The sequence below is a fragment of the Adiantum capillus-veneris genome, chromosome 23 (genome assembly GCF_014529385.1).
Source record: "Adiantum capillus-veneris isolate H3 chromosome 23, ASM1452938v2, whole genome shotgun sequence".
NCBI classification, from domain to species: Eukaryota; Viridiplantae; Streptophyta; class Polypodiopsida; order Polypodiales; family Pteridaceae; genus Adiantum; species Adiantum capillus-veneris.
In genome coordinates this window covers 51,882,640-51,899,267 of record NC_140953.1, presented here as the reverse complement: position 1 = coordinate 51,899,267, position 16,628 = coordinate 51,882,640, and the positions used below count along the sequence as shown (strand labels likewise).

The 16,628-nt window shown below is 40.8% G+C and overlaps 1 protein-coding gene across 1 annotated transcript; it reads left to right on the top strand.

Moving 5' to 3' along the window:
- Positions 1–203: 203 nt before the first annotated feature.
- LOC147427780 (uncharacterized) lies at positions 204–16,298 on the top strand. The gene is made up of 3 exons (XM_086496773.1): positions 204–590; positions 688–789; positions 16,221–16,298. Exons 1-3 carry the CDS (start codon positions 204–206, stop codon positions 16,296–16,298), a joined length of 567 nt encoding a protein of 188 aa, XP_086352899.1.
- Positions 16,299–16,628: the final 330 nt, after the last annotated feature.

Here is a 16,628-nt window from a genome sequence, read left to right as displayed (position 1 = left end):
GAGCCACCCCACTTGACACTCCTCGCTTCGGCGCCCAGACGCCGGTGGAGACACCTGACGTCCGTACCCCCATCGACACGCCGCTAGAGACCCCTGCCGGGACACCCAGGTTCACGCGTCACCGGCCAGAGGGCTTGCCTTACTCCGTCGACATCAGCGGCGGCATCATCATGGATGATGACGGCAAGAAGGTGATCTCGCGCATGCGTGGTCTTTGCTCTCAGCTGTTTAGACACTATATACTAAACAAATGGAGTGAAGTACCAAGTGATTTAAAAAACAGAGTCATCAGCATACTTCATGATGAGTTTCCCGTTCCAACACGGGATCAGCGCTTCAATGAAGACCTGATGAAGATTCGAATGTGCGAATACTGCAAACACAAGCGTTCCGAAGTGCAAAAATCAATCAAGAATGGGTGGAATAGGCCAGATTGGCTGGCCAAAGAAGATTGGAAGAATGCGAAGAAAGCAGCGCGCGAGAATCCCGACAAGTGGAAGCAACAAAAGGATGCAGCCAGAGCGCGAGTAGAGGCAGGGAGCTCGCACCACTTGGGGAGCGGTGGATGGGCATCATTTGAGGCCGATTTTGTAAGTCTTTTCACATTGCTCTTTATGCATGTTCGATAGTTTAGGGTTTATGAGTTTTTTAGTTCTAACATAATGAAATCTTTGTATGTTTTGACAGTGGTCGATGACAGGACGTGATCCCACACCGTACGAGCGCGAGTACGCAGGCAGGAAGGGCTTAAACGCCCTGATGGACATTCTCAGTTCTCGCGGCGGCATGGTTAGTATTAGGGTTTACTCTTTTTTATTTTTTGTATTGTTTTATAAATGTCGTTATATGTTTATATTTACTGAAAACTGTCTTATTGTCTTTTTTTGCAGAATCCGACAGATACGCCGCTTGGACGCGATGAGACGTCTGATTAAACGACGTCAGTTTAGCCGTAGCTAGATAGCATTAGTTTAGGGTTTCTCATAGCTTATGTATCATGAGACGGATTTTATACGTCTTTTTGAACCATGTATATTATTACATTTGTCACCGCAATTCCTTTTGCCAATCAATTCTTTATGCCTATGATGTTGTACAATTGTCATTATTACATTTGCCAATCAATTCAGTTTGTCTATGATGTGTACAATTGTCAATTTTGCAAACAATGCGTCTTGTGGGTGACTATTTTGGGTCTATTATTTACCTTTGCACTTTTTTTAAAAAGTGAATCAAGTACAATATGGTTGATGGGTGGCAGGGCATTCAATGCCCTGCCACCAAAAAAATATTCTCTCAGGCGTCGCTATAAGCGTCGCTATTTATGGCTCTGTAGCCTCGCTATACTCTTCTGTGAGAGCGTCGCTATAGGCGTCGCTATAGGCGTCGCTATAAGCGTCGCTATATAGCGACGCATATAGCGACGCTCTCGTAGCGACGCTGTTAGCGACGGTTTTAGCGACGCCGGGGGTTATAAAAACCCAGTGTATTTCCGTCGCTAACAGCGTCACAAGAGCACACAACCTCTTGTAGTGTCCATGGATTTCATCTTTAGATTACCCAAGTCTATCCATGGGAATACAGGAATATGGACAATAGTTGACCGGTTTAGCAAGCAAGCATATTTTATTCCTGTCAAAAAGACTATTAAGGCACATCAAATGGCAACTCTCTTCATATCTCAGATTTTCAAGCACCATGGATTACCCACATCCATCGTGTCAGATAGAGATCCTAGAATGACCAGTAACTTCTGGAAAGGTCTCTTTGAAAATCTAGGAACAAGATTGAATTTCTCTTCGGCCTATCACCCACAAACGGATGGCCAAAGTGAGATAGCCAATCTTACGATACTCGATCTACTGAAGACTTATGTTACCAAAGTAGATCAATGCTCACAATGGGAAAAGTACTTACCTCTTGTAGAGTATGCCTATAATAATACTGTACATACTTCTACGGGAAAAGTACCTTTTGAGATCATTGAGGGAAGACCTAAAAGTCCCTTGCTACTCAAAGTACATGAGAAGATCTTTGCCGCCGATGAGTCCCAGGGTCTTCACTAAGGATTACCGTATGGTGTCACGTGAGTGTACAATGGGGGGGTTTATGAGGCCAAAAAGGTAGATTTTACAAAGGAGGATACCGTATATAGGGGGTAAAATGGCAGTTTTGGTGCACGCAGGTGACGTCTTCCTAGTACTACTAGTGAATCCCTCGGGCGATGAGTATAGCCGTGACCTACAAGAATCTTTTCAAAAGATTAGGGAGGCTATATCCATCTCTCAACAAAGGCAAAAAGCTGATGTTGATAAGCACAGAAGAGCCTTAATGTTCAAAGAAAATGATTGGGTCTTACTCAAGTTTCCTAAGGCTCGATTAAGGCAAACGACGGGCAAAAATCCTACGGACCATCAAAAGTATTATGCTAAATTAGCAAAAAGATACTATGGTCCTTTCCAAATCTTGAAGCCCATCAATGATACGGCTTATCAACTCAAGTTGCCCAACCATTGGCTCATACACAATGCCTTTCATGTAAGCCTACTTAATCCCTACAAAGGAGAGCCACCAACTGAACCAATTATTGAAGACCCTCCCGAAGTTGAAGACCAAGAAGAGGTGCTACAACCCAAAGCTGTCCTTCGGCATGAAGACAAGGTACTACGACATGGTAAGATTATCCGACAGTATCTTATTAAGCTCAAAAATTATCCTTTTGAAGATTCTAGATGGATGCAAGGAATACAGCTTAAGGATAGTATGAACCTTGTCAATGCTTACAATGCTACATTAGAGTAAGCAAATGTACAAATTTCTTTTAAATGACTCATGTTTTTGTCTTATAACACTAGTCCTTTTTTTTTAATTGTGCACAAATTTAACTAGTATGCATGCTTAGAATCATGTTTATGATGACGACGTCTCTCAAACACCAAGTAGAATTTGTCACTCTACTTTGGGAGAATGAAATGGACAAAAGAGCAGACATGCTTGCGGCAGTTATGTCTCCCAAGAACCAAATGGATTATTCATCCATATTCGAAAGATGTCGTAGGGTAAAAAGGGATCCTCTACCCGCTAAGTAAAATTGACTAATGACTAAGGCTTTATCTCTTCTACCTCATAGTCGAAGACGACTATGATTTCGAGAGAGATGTAATGTCATAAAATCTAATATCTAATATCTAACCAACCCCAAATGATTTTCTCATATTAAATTGATCACTTAATGTGGGATAATAAACTGGAACAAGTGTTAAGATATAGACATGTGCTTATAGATCTATCTCAACACGGGGCCAATGGTAAAGGGGCCCAAATGAGAGATGTTCTATCAAAGAGCAAGGTTAACAAATGGAGCATAAGACCTTAGGGTTAGCTTCATTGAAGACCTCCAATAATGTGTGTAAATGGCCTTTGACCTTAGGTAAGCTAGGGCTGAGCTTGAGGCGCGGGAACCCGACCCAGCTCAAGGTGCTTGTCCTGCTTGTCATACTTGATGACTAAGGTGCTTGAGGTGCTTGATGATTGAGGTGCTTGAGATGCTTGAGGTGCTTAATTATTGAGATTCTTGAGGTGCTTGACATGCTTGAGATGCTAAGGTTGCACTTGAGGTGAGATCCCAGCCCAAGCTTAAAGTGCTTATCAGCCAATCTTGTGGTGGGAATTGGGCCTATGCATGAGGGGCTTCAGATGTCAAAAAGTCAAAGATTCAATCCCTACAAGGAGGGGGCGAGCCCTACATGAGGGGGGATGAGAGAGAACACCCACACACTCACACAAGGCATGCATGGTACAAATAAAGCAAAAGGGACACTTGTCAAGTTCCTCCTCATGTTGCCCTCATGGTGTGCCTGAAGCCTATTGGTTGGCCACCCAAGGGGTCCAATAATAATTTAGGAGATTTAATTAAATGATTTAGCATTTATCTAGCCCTCTCTCTCAAAGGGGAAAGGGGGACACTTGTCTCAAGGCTACCCTTGATGCTTGTAATGCCTCCTGCTTGTGATTGGCTAGGCCTGGAGGGGTCCAATGAGCTTCAAGCATGAGCTACAAGGGGGGGTCGACCCAAGCAAGCTAGGGGGTTGCTTACGGGGTATACTCACCCACACACACTCACAAACACTCCCATCGTGTGCTATGCAAAGTGCAAGAGCTCCCTCTCCTTCTCCAAGCAAGTAGAGGTTGAGAGCCTACACCAACACTCTTGGATATGGAGTGCAAATCCAACCAAGATCCATGCTTCAATGCTTAAGCTTGCCATCTCCTTCTTCTTCATTACTATGCTATTATGTATGCTAGCAACAAGAGTTATGATAAGTGAGGAACTAATTCTTTCTCCTACGAAATGTTTCTTCTTCCTCTTCCCTACCCTCATTCCCTGCTAGCTCTCTCCACCTTCGAAGGTGTTTGAGGTCTTGGGACTGAGGCTTGGGATAGTTAAATCTTTCTTCAAGTTTATGTTATGTTTGTGATGCATGAAGCTTTCCATCTTCATTGCATCACCTTGGTCACAAGGAACACAAAGATTGTATTGTAACAAGTCTCTCTTAATGGGAGAATCATAATACAAATGCCTATTGGAGGGGGGACCGGCTCCACATAAATCCGGTCCTCAAATTTTGTCATGTTCTCTAAATTCTCTCTCTTGCAAAAGTATTGTTCATGCCAAGTTAACTAATTGCTATGATTATGTTGCTATCTTCAATTATGTTCACCCGATATGCTCACAAAGTCATTTCTCAAAAGTACTCTCATTAATTTCCGCTACTCTCAAATTAAATAGGCCAATTCCATTACACTTACATGTGTTATACTAGCTACATTGAGCTCATGAGGCTAGACTCACATTCTAATGCTACACAAGAACCACTCATTAAAACCTTGAAATTCATGTATAAATCTCTACACAAATGTGAGTCTTTCTTTGCTCAAGAAGAAGCTTGAACTTTACTTCAAATCAGGTTATTCTAAATTAGCATACAAATGCGAGTCTCTGCTCAAGAAGAAGCTTGAACTTTACTTCAAATCTCCATCTCAAAAATTTCTCAAAGGATCAGACTTTTCCTCTCATGAGGTAGACTCGCCTTAAACTTAAGATCGAGCATCTACCTTAGAGAACCCTTTAAAGGTTGAACTTAAGCTTCAACCTCCACTAAAGTAGAGGCTCAAAATATTTAAATTTGAGCCTCTAGAGAAGCACATATTTAGGCCTTTCCTAAGATTAAGTTGAATCCTCTCGCTTTGAGGCTACTTAGAGGCTCGATCTTAAGTTTGAGCCTCCTCTAAGAAGAACTCAAGTTACTTAAATTTTAGCCTATATTGAAGCACAATTCAAGACTTTATTAAGATTAATTCCTAATGTCTCCCTTCAAGGCTTCCTAGAGGCTCAAACTTAAGTTCGAGCTTCCTTTGATTTAGAGTCTCAAGCTAGTTAAATTTGAGCCTCTATTGAAGCACATGTTCAAGTCTTTACCTAGGTTTAGTTCAAGCCTCTTCCATCGAGTTTTTGGGGCTCGAACATAAGCTCAAACCCCCTCTGAGATAAAGGCTCAACCTACTTAATTCTAATACTCTAGTGAAGCACATATTTAAACCCTATTCAAGGTTAAGCTTAATACTCTCTCTTTGAGGCTGTTTAGAGGCTCGAACTTAAGTTTGAGCCTCCTCTTGGGTAGAGAAGCAAGCTGCTTAAATTTGATTCTATTTAAGGTTAGGTTCAAGCCTTTCTCTTTGAGGTTGCTTAGACGCTCAAACTTAAGTTCAAGCCTCTTCTCAAGTAGAGATGTAAGTTGCTTAAATTTGAGCCTCTATTATAGCAAATATTTTGGCCTATACTAAAGTTGAGTCCAAACCTCTTTGTTTGACATTTCTTGGAGGCTTAAACTTGAGTTCAAGCATCCTTTGACTAGAGGCTCAAGCTACTTAAATTTTACTCTCCATAAAGAAAAGGTTCAGACATTTACGAAGACTATGCTCAAACCTCTCCCTTTAAGTATGCTTAGAGAGGCTTGAACTTAAGTTCGAGCCTCCTCTTAGGTACAAGCTCAACCTTCTTAAATTTGAGCCTATATGGAAGCACAAGTTTGGGTCTTTACTAAGGTTGAGTCCAAGCATCTCCCTGCAAGGCTACTTAGAGGCTCGAACTCAAGTTTGAGCCTCCTCTAAGATAGAGTCTGAACTATGAGGCTGCTTCGAATACTAAGGTTTAGTGTAGTCCCACCTTAAAAAAAAGTTAAAGATTATCTTTAAAAATAAAATTTGTAAGAAGAAAAATCTACCAATCCTTCAAACTTTAACATATTTATATGAAAATATCTATCTCATACACAGTGAGCTTATGAAGGAGGTGACCTCTAAGCTCTTGTATTCACTAAGGCAAAATCAATTAATCTTGAAAATATAGTTGTGCGTAGCAGTTCATTGGATACAACTACTAGTCTCCATGTCGGACCTCCCTGAGCACATCTAGTCCAGGTTCCCTCCTATGTAGAAATAAAACAAGTTGAAGTAACCACAAGTGATAAATAAAGTCACGAAACATGGGAGCAAATGAACATACATTTCGAGAGCACTTAAGGGTCCTTCCAAAGCCATCCCCTGTCCACTTTCCATAGCCAGCCCTCACAGGGCCTCCTCTTGCACTATTTTGCATGTACCAAACCGGTGTCTCCATCAGGCCTTGCTCGTACCAGCAACTCGCTTAAACAGGTGTAGTCACTCATTATCACCAAGTGGCCCAAAGGGCAACATGAGGGACAAAACTTATTGTCGTCTTATTGACGTCTTGCCGACTTGCCTTGCAGACTTGCAACTCACAATGGGCTGCTCGTGATCTTAGCCTTGATTTCCCCCAAGCTTGGTTGATTTGATGCCCACTACATCTACAAAACTCTGCTGACTTCTCTGCATCACTTCAGTTGCTCACTGCTAGGACCCAATCTCTCACGCAACCCGACTTTGCTCTGCTCAAATGTTTGTTTCTAGCACTGCTAATGTCCAAGTTTAGCAAGTATTGCAAGGATTTTTATTGAAGTTCGAGAGCTTTCGTAAAGCATGAAGGAGCTTGCAATATCGCACGAGCTGCAGCAGGAAAATCGAGAGCTTTGGAGTAATCTTGGGAGCTTGCAATGCCGCACGAGCTGCAGCACAAAAATCGAGATCTTTGGAGTAGCTTGCAGAGGGATTCCAACATCCCATGTCTCGACATGGTTGCCTTTGGCCAGTGATCCTTGTTGGCGGCAGTAAATGGTGGTTCTCGACAGCAAGTGGGAGGCTGGAAGAGACGAGTTGTCTTTGGGTGGTGCAATTGGGGTGCAGTAGGTGATGCCTAGAAGGTAATTAACGAGTAGCGACTTGCAAGTTGGAGCTCTGGCGGCCAAGCTAGGTAGGCAAGTGACACGTGAGTCTCATGCGGGCATGCAAGCATGCAGGTGTTCAAAGCGATGGCTAAGGTCTAGGGCAAGCGATGACGAAACATCTGACATAAGGAATTCATAATGTAATTTGAATTCAAATCTAACGTTTCTTCAAACGCTTACCGTCAAGCCTCGTCAAAACTAATGGCACCTTAAGACCCATAGTCATCCACTCGAACTTGAGTTCGTAGGTGAACTTTGAAGCTACGTCTCAAGCCATGATCAAGTACATAAGAAGTAGAAATAGTTCTAGCCTCTAAGACTGAGACTCATTTGGGAAAGCGTTGCACTTGATTTTAACTCTGCTAATCAGCCTGAGTATTCAGCAATGCTCGTCTAGAGTTTGGTGACGTGCTAGCATGTTCAATAATTCCTTTTTGTGTGCATTGTTCTTCAAATCCATTCTCCACTACCCAATCATTGTTGTTGCAAGAAAAGTTTCCCAAGAAAAATGTGCAAGCAAAGTTTGCACATGCATTTTTGAAACTCACACTGGGACCGTGAGTTGGGCTTTGGTTTGGAGACCTACAAGGCCTTGAAGTGCCTTGTGTAGAAGGTCTCTTAGAAACTTTTTCATATGGGAAAGGGACTCCTTTTCATGTATCACCATTTAGTGTTCAATATGATGAGCTACTACTAGAACGAGACCACATACCTAGCTAGTTGTGGTTGGGGTAGGGGGAGTAGCTCATGGTATTGTGGTAAACCATGTCATGGAAAGTATAGTCGGAATGAACCAAAAACTTGTTTTGGATCAAATTTTTTTATCTCCCCCTTTAGAGCTCGCCCCCATTATATCCACAGTAAAGGACAAAGATGTGATTGGGGATAGGAATGGAAACTCATGGTGTGGTGGTAATTAATCCACAAGGTGGGAATTATTGTGGGAATGCATCAAAAATTTCTTTGGTAGTATGAATAATTGTTTGTGTCCCAAGTCTTCAATCGAGCTAGCTCAAGTTATGGCTACCTGTAGATGCAACATGATATTGCCCAAGACAATTGAATTGTAACATTTTGAAGAACTCTTGCAAGTAAGTCTTTGCTCAATCTTTCAATTTGAGTTTTATGATCCCATACGATCTTACATCACTTCACCAAAGTGGTGGAGCTTGGTTTTTTTGTTCAATGTTAACATAGCTCCGAAAACCATCTTTGTTCAACTATTTTTTGTTGATTGAGTACAAGATGAGGTCTAAGACCTGTCTAGCTCATTTTTTGCTTTCCACTTACTACATACAAGCTAGGACCAAAGCATCTCTAGCTTGGTTCTTCTCAATGCTCATGATGGAGGTTAAGCTCTCTAATTTTTTCTTCAAGGCTATGTATGAATGAAACATAGCTATTTACTTTGGAGAGTTAGCCTTTCTATTATTTGTTCTCCCCCACTTAAGTTTTGACCACATTGATTCTCCTGTAGTTTCCTTTTGAATGTCTTTGTAATATGAGAATTTAACCTCTCTCAAAACCCCTTCTTTTTCTTACCTACAAGCTCTACTTCCTAGAAAGCAATTAAGTTTTCCATGTGATTCCCAACAAATATGAGAATTTGAAAGAAAAGCCCCTATCACCAGCATCCGCACTGCATCTCTCCATTGTTATGAAATAAACTTCCCTACTCCTATCACTAGCATTCTCCATGTGTCTCCCGATTGTTGTGTTTGGGTCCTCCCTCACCCTCTCCCTCACCATCCCTATCTTTCCCTTTTCTTGCTACACATACCTTCACTCCTATCTGCAGCTCTCATAAATTAGGATACCATGCAACACTAGTGGACAAGGCACCATCATCATTACCAAAGCTTGAGCTACCATCATGTCCTCACAAACATGGAGGCTGTGTCTATTCTTTTGAGATTTTTTAGCTGGTTTGTACATAGATAAGGTTCCACTCATACATGTGAACACATTCTACAAATCACATCTCCCACCATGCTTCAATGATTTGGTAAAACATCACATAGTATGCTCTAGTATTGATATGAACACAATAACATTTTTCCCTTATTTGTGCATTCCTAAGTCATGCTTCAGTATTCCAAACACTATTTTTGACAATATCTAATAAGGAAACCTTTAAAAACATTAACATATACTAAAGGATGTTCCACAACCATCTTATGTGCAACAACATAGCACATGTAGTCTCTCCTCACAAACTTGTGATACAAAGAATTGTCCCAACTTTGTGCATTTTTCCCAAAATTCCTAAATATGTGTTCCTTTTTGAAAAGATCTGCAAGGTTGTCCTGTGTTGGCACATAATCCAAGCTGATCTCTCCTACTGAGAGCCTCTCCCTAACATAGTGGTAATGCACCTCATTGTTCTTTGTGTGAGCATGAAAAATTGGGTACCTTGCAACTGACAATGCGCTCTGACTATCAGTGTAGATAGATGGTTGGCAGTGTCATGTCCAACACCCAAATCAACAATAAGGCATTTAAGCCATACACACTCAACCGTAGCTGTGAAGATTGCCATGTACTCATCCTCACAACTAGAATTGGCCACATTACATTGCTTCTTGCTCAATCATGATATACATGCTGCCAAGCATGAAACAAAAACCACTTGTGGACACTCCCATGTCAAAACAACCAGTCCAATCTGAGTTCAAAAAAGCATGTAAGTATGGCGGAAATGATCCCCCCTTGGGCTAAAACAAGCCAAGATGTAAATTACCACTCAAGTAGCAAAAAATCTTCTTGACAGCCTGACAATGCTTAGACCATGGGCTATGCATAAGTTTGTTGACTTGTGAGATTGCAAACTGAATATCCGGCTTTGTGTTGCATACATAATGAGGCATCCAACAATAGTTTGGTAAAGAGTGACATTTGTAGGATCATCAGCATCATGAAGACTCAAATCAAACCTGTTTCCATGGGAGTGGTAATAGGTTTGCAATCCTCAAGTCCAAAATTACATAGCAATGTCTCTATGTAGCTTTTTGACTCAAGGCAATATCACCATCACACTGCTTAAACTATATATCCAAGTAATGATGCAACAGTCCCAAATCTTTCATCTTGAAAGTAGCATTCAAATCAGCCTTAAATTCAGCTATATGTCTCTCATTTGGTCTAGTAATCAGCAAATCATCCACATAAAGAAGCACAATGAGAAGTACATCACCCTCATGCTTCATACAATGTGCTTTCTGTTGGACTATTACAAAAGCCTCCTTTGACCAAATGAGTGTCAACCTTCTCATACCAAGCACGAGGAGATTGCTTCAACCCAAACAAAGCTTTCTTACATCTGCACACTTTATCCTCTTGCCCTTTCTTGACAAAACTGTGAGGCTACATTACATAAACTTCCTCAAATATGTCACCATTCAAGAAAGCAGAAACAATGTCAGATTGATGTACATGCATCCCAACCAAAATGAGCTGCCATATAAAATGCACAGCAGTCATACAACAAGTGGGAGCAAAAGTCTCTTTATAATCTATGTCTTTTTTATGTGCATAACCTTTTGCAACAAGTTGAGCCTTGTGGCGATCAATCTCACCATCCGGCTTGCGTTTTAACGTGTAAACCCACTTCATATCAATGGCCTTTTTGCCAGTAGGAGGCAAATCACATAAAGTCCATGTGTCATTTTCTATAGTGCATCATATTTTGACTGCATGGTAGCCATCCCATTTTTTGAATTATGTGCTTCATCAAAGACAGAGGTTCCTCAATGTCATGAAGGCTAGCAAAGACAAAGCATAACAATCTGATGTAGAAGATGCATGGCGAGAACCTAAACGAGTACGACTAGATAAAGGTGCATCCAATTTTTTGTCATGCAAAGTATGTACCAGCCATTTAGACATACCTCTAGCCTGCTCATTCTCAGGCCTCGGTCCTTTCCTCATCAAGTACATCATGTACATCTACATCAGTAATAGGTTGATTTGTAACATTTTCAAAAACCCCCATAGGTTGTACATTTTCCTCATTGGAATTCACATTTGAACTTCCACCACTGAAAAGAGGCAACAAAGTGTCATAAATGTCTTATGAGCTTCCATTATTGTCTCTAGCAAATGACAACAAGGGTTGAGCAGAATCTTCCACAAACACAACTTTCCATGAGACCAAGATATGCTTTGTTTGTGGATGATACAACATGTAACCTTTGCTTTCAGCACTATAACCAACAAAAATACATTTGACAGCCTTATCATCCAATTTTTTGCTTGTGTTTGTGGAACCAAAGCATATGCCAAACAACCAAAAACACGCATGCTCTCAATAGAAGGCTTTCTATCATGCCGTTTCATATGGAGTAATAGACTAAAAAGATAAAGTAGGACACTATTAAGTACATAAGTGGCACACATGATGGCCTCAATCCAAAAAGAATGTGGCAAAGCTTGAATTTTGACCATACATCGTGCCATTTCCGTAAGTGACCTATTTTTCCTCTCATCAACGCCATTTTGTTGAGTGTATAAGGCACTGTACATTTATATTTTATCCCACAAATAGCCAAAAATGCATTAAATGCATGAGACATATACTCCCCCCCTCGATCAGAACGGAGGGTGCCCATAGTACATTTTAAGACATGTTTAGCCACAGCCAAAAAAAAATTGAAGCACATCAATACTTTGGACTTCACTTTAAGTGTAAATACCCATGCATGCCTAGAGTTTGCATGGGCCCACAAACACTACTATGCATAAGCTGAACCATCCTTTGGAAACTTTTAACGCTACATCTTACCCAAAATACAACCTTCACAAACATGTTTGACAGTTGCTTCAAGAGGCAGCAAAGAAGCAACCATATCATATTTTTGCAAACGCAGTAAACTGATAAAATTCAGATGTCCAAAACATAAATGCCAAAGTTTTGTATCTGAAATAGCCTTCGAATCCACAACTGTGTTTGCAAAATTCTGCTCACACTTGTCAAACAATGTGAGCTTATATAGCCCACAACATAAAATGCCAGATGCAACAATTTTATCACCAAAATTAAGATCATGTATTGTACATCTGTCATTCATAAATCTGACTACAAGACCAAGTCTAGCAAGTGCAAATACAGACAAAAGATTCTTCTTGATTCCAAGTGAATAAAGTGTATCAACAAGTATGAAAGAACTGCCATTTGCAGCAGTAAGCATAATCTTTCCAACTCCCTGAACCAAATAAGAGGCATTGTTGGCATAAGTAACTAAATCCCATGAGGGATAGACTCAAGAGAGGTGAAAAAATCATGATGTGAGGTAATATGTTTTGTAGCACCACTGTCAAAATACCACACATGTGAATCTACAACACCTAACATGCATGCATCATGGACAGCAGGGTTATAAGTGCATTCTGCACTAAAAGCCCATTCTACATCACAGTCTCCTTTCACAGAAGACTCAACAATAGCTACATTTGTAGTGGAACCATCATTAGTAGTGGAACCAGTCTCTCTGGCCTTCAACTTAGGACACTGCTTGATCATGTAATTATTAGCTTTACAATAATGGCAATGCGTCTTCTTTTTGCCCTTATCACCAAAATTTCTAGAAGAATTGCTACCAGCAGAATCATTAGGAACATGTGATTTTCCACTCGCAAAAGAACCATAAGAAGTGGTAGCATTGCTACTACCACCTTTTCTTTGAGCAGTAATAAAAGCCTATTCAACTACACCCTGTCTAGTCCTGTTTTCTTTGGATAGTGACTCTTGCAACAACAATGTGCACAATGCATCAAACTTGACGACTTCAGGATTTCCTTGGGTCATAAGTCTCCAAGTACTAGCAAAAGTCTTGTAAGAATCTGGCAAGACATCAAGAACACTCTGCACAAGGGAACTATCTGAAATGACTTCACCTACAGAAATAAGTTGCTCATTGATATCCTTGACACCAGCAAGGAAAGTGTCCACATCATCTTTCTCATGCATAATTTTCGCCTCCAACTCTTTACGCAGCAATGCAATTTTTGCCTTATTGTGACTTGCATAAAGACTAGCCAGAATATCCCAAGCTTATTTTGTAGATTTTTCTAAACAAATGTGAGGAGTAATAGTGCGCTTCACAGACAACGCAATCAATGCATGAGCCTATGCATCTTTTTACATCCCAACAAGCTTGTTCAGTCGTAGGCAAAACAACTCTAACAACAACAATCCTTGCAGTAAGACCTGCAACATTCTCAACATCGCTTGTATTCTCAGAGCCAAGACATACATCAATGCCCTGCACAATGTTCCAAATTCCCTTTGACACAAGAACATGTTGCATTATGTAAGCCCACATAGGATAATTGTCCCTATCCAATCTGTCCTCAGCAGTAAACATCTTGAACCCATTTGTGTTGCTGTCAACCGTGGTATATGTTGCACCTGATGTGAAAACTACCCAAACAGAGGAGAAGGAATGCCAACACGTGCTATACAGCACAAACCCTAGAAGACCGTAAGGGACCTGTTATGCAAAAAACGGCACTGACAAAATTTCTGCACAAAATGACGAAATAGCCTACATAGTACTGCTTGTAATGGAAATGGAGACCGAAATGATTCCGAAATTTTTGTCGACCTGCGAACGCTCTCCAAAGCTCACAGAAATTGGAGAAAGTGAGCATGCCTGTGCTAGAGCTGCTGGCGACTAAGGCATGAGGATGCAACCTACTCTGATACCAATTGTTGGAATTAGGGTTGCAGGAAAACACACACAGTTAGGAGAAGACAAAGGATGCTTAAGGCACACAACAAAGAGTGTATTACTTAGTGTGCAGTGGAAGATAGATAGCCATGAATGATGGGCGTGTATATAATGCATGGAGGTAAAACCTCCTAGAGACGGCAATTTTGCCCCGACGGTCCTAAGTGTGTTTCCACACATCACTACCATATGTATAGGGTAAAGTGTTGTTATTAGCTTTCAAAATTTGTACTAAAACCTTTGATCAAGCTTTTGAACCCTTACCCCAGCTACTTCGCGTCAACCTCACCAAAAAGCGTGTGAAGAAAATTGTGATCTAGCTAGGAAGGTGCAAAACCATGGCTATGAGAGTTCATGATAAGAGTCACAAACACTTTGTGTGAAAAATTGTTGATGGTATTTACCAACCATCTTCTTAAATATGGCTTAAAATTTAAGAGCATTTCGTGATACTCATTACCATTTTTACTTTAAAGAGCAACAAAAAACACTTAAGTTTCAGCCATGAGAACTCAACTTACATACAAGCACAAATCCCATTCAAAGCCCAAACCTCTTTCATGGAATCTTGCAGCCTCGCCTCTAATTACATAATTGTAACTCCAAACTGTTGAAAGGAAATCACGAGCTTCCACCGTCACATTTATCATTTTATGATTTTAGAAATTTAAGAGCTTCCATATGGAAGCCCACACACAATTTTGATGAATGGAAACCCTAATTCACTCTCTCACATGCTCATATACAAGATAGTAGAGAAGTAGGATTACACTAGACATTCACAGAGCAACCATGAAGTGAATACACACAAAGGGGAAAATTGTTGGTTTTCGTACATAAGCAAGAATCCCCCTTGCTTAAAATTCGGTGGAAATTTTTGAGGTGTCAAGTTTTGTGTATTTTTCTCTCAAAAAAGGTTTTTTTTAATCATTCTCATGCCATGTTTGGCCCAAAAATGATCGTTTTTTAGCAAAAAAACACAAACGAGTCGAACAAAATTCCTATTTTCTGTGGAAAACTTTTCTTAAATTTGGACCCATGTGTTGAAGTTCATGTTATCGGTGTTTGAAAATGTGGATCGAAATTCAATGCACATGCATCTGGCAAGGAACCAATGCAAGTATCTTAAACACTATGGATAAGTGCATGAATCCATTGTTGTTGGTTGGATTATGGATAGGATGTGCTTCAAACTTCATTATCTTGGAGAGTTTGGACGTGATGTGTTCACAGTTCATGAATGGGGATTCTTGGACGTAGTGTGGTCTACATCTCAATTTTCTATGAGGCAACTAGTGCTCAGGATGGCATTATTCTCAGGTCTCGTTATTAATGTCCACTTTGAGCTGCACAGAGGGTGTTACAGTTTATAGCATCTCAAGTGAATAGCCCAAGGCGATCCCAATATTTATTTTGAATTTAGGTATTTATTTTACTTATTTGTCAAATCTTGGGTAGGGCAATTTGCTTAGGGGGGTATTTATGGTTCCCAAGGCTAGTATATAAGCATCTTCAACCCCCAATTTATTTTATATCAATTCATTGCCAAGGTTGGTTGGTTCACAAGTCTCTCTCTCTCTCTCTCTCTCTCTCTCTCTCTCTCTCTCTCTCTCTCTCTCTCTCTCTCTCTCCTTGATGGTCTCTCATATTTGGCCTCATTTGCACCGCGGGGGGGGGGGGGGGGGGGGGGGGGGGGGGGGGGGGTGTTGGTTTAGTCTGGTTGTAGTGATCTCTTGGGTGTGGCTTCTAGTGGCAGTAGTAGCTGACCACCCCAGTGGATATTTCCTAGTGGTGATGGGGACTCTCCGCCTTGCCCTTCTATCGGCTTTATGGATGGTATGGTTTTGATCAATATGTATGTCAATGTTTTGAGTCTTGTTATGGTTGGGGTTAGCATTCCATGTTCAACTGGTTTGTTTTGTGGTGATAAAAACATCATTGTAGTCTTGGGTAGTCTTGGTCCTCGTGGTACTGTTGACTATTATGTAATATTTTTAGTTTTTATACATCTACAACCTCCACGTGTTGCTGGAGGTAGGTTGGGGGGGGGGGGAGTCATAGATGTTCATAAATTCTTCTTCATGAGAAAAGAGAATGGGGGTAATATATGCGAGTATGCTAATTGCAGCTCTCTGAGGTGCACTTATTTGAGGAGAGGGAGGATAACTTGAAACAAATACCCCCTTCTCTTGAAGGCATCCTCTAAGTAGCGGTTGACCAATCAAAATAAGTAATGGCGTGATATATTGGTGAGTCGACCGACAGACTGAAACAATTTTGGCAATGCTTTGTATAAGGGTGACAAGTGTCAAGAGTTGGTGGAAAAAATAGTGGTAGGATAGTTAGAATAGACTCAGTGCGTTTTGTTGGCTTTGTAGGTAAGGGTAGCAAAAGTGAGTACACGTTTGGACCAAAGAAATGAAGGGTTGTTACGCAAGATTTTTGAAAGCAATACTTTTGAAAAGTGGTTTATTTTGTGAGCTTGAAAATGAAGCTAAGAGGTGAGAGACAGGTGATAAGTTGTGTCCAAAGGAGC

Bases quoted from the DNA above. Each gene is read 5' to 3' on its own strand.
- LOC147427780 (XM_086496773.1), top strand. From the start codon at position 204: ATGCGTGGTCTTTGCTCTCAGCTGTTTAGACACTATATACTAAACAAA. The intron at 591-687 runs GTAAGTCTTTTC...ATGTTTTGACAG, and splicing joins CATCATTTGAGGCCGATTTT to TGGTCGATGACAGGACGTGA. The intron at 790-16,220 runs GTTAGTATTAGG...TGCTAATTGCAG, and splicing joins TCAGTTCTCGCGGCGGCATG to CTCTCTGAGGTGCACTTATT.